Genomic DNA, 3,737 nt, shown 5'->3' on the forward strand with positions numbered 1-3,737 from the left:
CCCCCCCCCCAATAGCTAGCAATCCAACACAGTCCAGTGGCACCTTTAAGACTAAGTTTTATTCAGGTACAAGCTCTCCCTCTTCTGCGAGGACGGATCTGCACATTCCTCCCCCCCCCAATAGCTAGCAATCCAAAACAGTCCAGTGGCGCCTGAGCAGTGGGTGTTGCCTTCTGACACACTTCCGGTGATGTCAGGGGTGTGTGGCACATGCAAATAAGTTATGCTAATGAGTTATGCTAATGAGCTCCTGCACCTCTTTTTCTACGAAATGACCCCTGGGCCAGACGTTGATCTTAATGGCTTTATTTTCACTGATAATGAGGCAAGGCTTCATGATAAAGGAACCTTGGTCTGATTCCCATAAGTTGGGATGGGGGTCTTTCAACAAGTCTGTCTTCCTGTTAGGTTTTCCAGCCTCCAAGTCGAGGTGGGGTACAGTGTTCCCTCTAAGCTGAGTGAGTGTGAGCTAGCTCACAGTTTTTTAGCTTCCAGCTAAGACACATTTTTGTCTTCGCTCAGGAAGGACGGGGCTCCAGAGCAGACTGATTTCTGCAGCAGCCAAATCTCTCGCGGCCCACAGCCAACGTTCCCTCTAAGCCGTGGAGTCCTGTGAGCAAAAATTCCACGTTGCGAGCGACTGGCATTCAAGTTGTGAGCAAGCGATTTGGCTACTGGATAAATTAGTTGGCTCTGGAGCCCTCCTTTCTGAGCCAAGACGAAAATGTGTGAGCCGGAGGCTAACGCACACTAACTCAACTTAGAGGGAACACTGCTCACAACTGCAATGCCAGCAGCTCACCAAAGTAGAAATTTTGCTCACAAGACTCCACAGCTTAGAGGGAGAATTTATCTCCTGGAATTACTGCTGCTGTCTAGAGTAGAGAGATCAGTTGCCCTGGAGAGGACGGCTGCTTTGGAGGGTGGACTCTGTGGCATTGGATCCTGCTGGTCCCTCCGCTCCCCAAACCCTGCCCTCCCCCAGGTAAACCTCCTGTGCGGGTGGGGGCAAAGCTTCACCTTTAAAAGCAACTGCATCCGAATAGGGTTGCCAGCTCTGGGTTAGGAAATTCCTGGAGATTTGGGTGAGGACGAGGGTTGCGGAGGGGAGAGACCTCAGCGGGGCATAACGCCACAGAGTCCACCCTCCAAAGCAGCCATTTTCTCCAGGGGGATTGGTTTCTCCAGTCTGGGGATCAGTTGTGATTCCAGGAGATCTCCAGTCCCCACCTGGAGGCTGGCAACCCTGCTTGCCATGAGGAGGGTGGGCGTCTGAGGGGCTGGAACACTGTCGATGGAGAGGCCGGACTCTTTTGCGTTGTTGCTCCGAGCAAAGCCGCCCCCATCTCTGGGCTTCTTTGAGCCCCGTCAGAGAAAAGAAGACTGACACCCTTTCCACTGCCGGCCTGCCCTGTTAGTGTGAGCTCGCTCGGTTTTTTAGCCTCCGGCTCACACGTTTTTGTCTTAGGTCAAGGAAGGAGGGGGCTCCAGAGCCAACTAATTCATGCAGCAGCCAAATCGCTCGCTCACAACTTTAGTGCTAGTCGCTCACAAAGCAGAATTCTTGCTCACGAGACTCCACAGCGTAGAGGGAGCATGGCTCCAGAGCAAACTAATTTATGGAGTAGGCAAATCGCTGGCTCACAGCTTTGATGCCAGGAGCTCACAAAGCAGAATTCTTGCTCACAAGACTCCATAGCTTAGAGGGAGCATTGGTCTGGAGATGAGCAGTAATTACGGGGGATCCCCAGGTCCCACCTGGAGGCTGGCATCCCCTAGCTACGGGAGTGGTGTTGCGGTTAAGCGCGCGGACTCTGATCGGGGAGAACCGGGTTTGATTCCCCACTCCTCCACTTGCACCTGCTGGATAACCTTGAGCAAGCCATAGTTCTGGCACAGCTGTTCTCTCAAGGGCAGTCCTTGAAAGAGCTCTCTCGGTTCCGCCTACCTCACAGGCAGTGTTCCCTCTAAGCTGAGTTAGTGTGAGCGAGCTCACAGTTTTTTAGCCTCCACCTCACAGATTTTTGTCTGAGCTCAGGAAGGACGGCTCCGGAGCAGACTAATTTATGCAGCAGCCAAATCACTCGCTCACAACTTTATTGCCAGGAGCTCTCAAAGTAGGATTTTTGCTCACAAGATTCCACAGGTTAGAGGGAACATTGCTCACAGGGTGTCTGTTGTGGGGAGGGGAAGGGAAAGGAGTTTGTCAGCCGATCTGAGACTCCTTTGGGTAGTGAAGGGCCATGGGGTGTAAATCCAATCTCTTCTTCTTCTTTTACCTCCCAGGGTGTCTGTTGTGGGGAGGGGGAAGGGAAGGGAGATTGTGAGCCGCTCTGAGGCTCCTTTGGGTAGTGAAGGGCAGGGTATAAATCCAATCTCTTCCTCCTCTTCTTCCTCACAGGGTGTCTGTTGTGGGGAGGGGAAGGGAAAGGAGTCTGTAAGCCGCTCTGAGACTCCTTCGGGTAGTGAAGGATGGGGTCTAAATCCAATCTCCTCCTCCTCCTCCTCCTCCTCCTCCTCCCCCCCCCCCCCCCACACACACACTATTTTCCTAACCATGGGGATCCAAAAATGACAAATCATTTCATATCGGACTGGAGAAATGCATTACACTCGAAGCCTCCCCCAAACCGCCCCTACAAATAACAGAGCCTGGGATTCAAGGGGCTTCCTCCTCGGTGCCTGATTCCAGGCAAGGGACAGAGAAATCTGAGCCCCTTTCCCTCAGCTGAGAACGTCTGCCCCACTTTGGAGAGAAGGAGAGCGCTGCTGGAGCCCCGTCTTGTACTTACAGCTGGCTGTAGGAGGCAGCGGGGAAGCAGGCCAGGAGGGCGGCCACCAGGTAGAGAGCGGCAGGTCCCCCCATGGCGGTCCGGAGGGTCAGGGAGAGCAGGCGGCAGAGCTGGGTATTTATCCCCGGAGCCCCCTTCAGAGCCCAGCCCTTGGGCAACCGCTCACTCTGTTTAATCAGGGCACGGGGAGGAGTTTGAGCAACCTGGGAATTTCTGAGCAAACTGGCCCAGCTGTCGAAATTGTTTCTGTTTGTCTTTTTGCTCAGCTGGCCAAAAAGAGAAAAGAAAAAAAAGGTAAACCAGAATTAGGAAGCGAGCCCACTCGACTTCTGTGACTCCGTCACCAGTCAAGAAGGGTAGCCAGCCAATGTTCCCTCTAAGCTGAGTTAGTGTGAGCTAGCTCACAGTTCTTTAGCCTGCAGCTCACACGTTTTTGCCTTAACTCAGGAAGAATGGCTCCAGAGCAAACTAATTTATGTAGTGGCCAAATCACTTGCTCACAACTTTAATGCCAGTAGCTCACAAAGTAGGATTTTTGCTCACAAGACTCCACAGCTTAGAGGGAACATTGGTAGCCACCTTAGTCTGTCTGTAGCAACAGAAAAGAGTAAGAGCCCAATAGCTAAGCTTGCCAGTTGGGTGGCGTGGTCAAGTGCGCGGACTCTAATCTGGGAGAACCGGGTTTGATTCCCCCACTCCTCCACTTGCAGCTGCTGGAGTGACCTTGGGTCAGTCACAAGTTCTCTCAGAGCAGTTCTCTCAAGGGCAGTTTCTGTCAGAGCTCTCTCAGCCCCACCTGCCTCACCGGGTGTCTGTTGTAGGGAGGGGAAGGGAAGGGAGTTTGTCAGCTGCTCTGAGAATCTGAGTGAAGGGCGATGAGGGGTGACATGAGTGAGGTTTATAAGATTATGCATGGGATCGAGCAGGTAGGGCAAGAAGTACTTT

The 3,737-nt window shown here is 52.8% G+C and overlaps 1 protein-coding gene across 1 annotated transcript in view; it reads right to left on the reverse strand.

Moving 5' to 3' along the window:
- Nucleotides 1-2,887, reverse strand: part of LOC107125723 (A.superbus venom factor 1-like) — a 97,192-nt gene extending 94,305 nt beyond the window's left edge. Inside the window, 1 exon segment of the mRNA XM_015429177.1 lies at nucleotides 2,793-2,887. Within this exon segment, the coding sequence (XP_015284663.1) occupies nucleotides 2,793-2,866 (74 nt within the window). The 5' untranslated portion in view covers nucleotides 2,867-2,887.
- Between the last annotated feature and the right edge of the window lie 850 nt (nucleotides 2,888-3,737).

Source organism: Gekko japonicus, unplaced genomic scaffold (assembly GCF_001447785.1).
Source record: "Gekko japonicus isolate JY-2015 unplaced genomic scaffold, Gekko_japonicus_V1.1 scaffold2836, whole genome shotgun sequence".
Lineage (NCBI taxonomy): Eukaryota > Metazoa > Chordata > Lepidosauria > Squamata > Gekkonidae > Gekko > Gekko japonicus.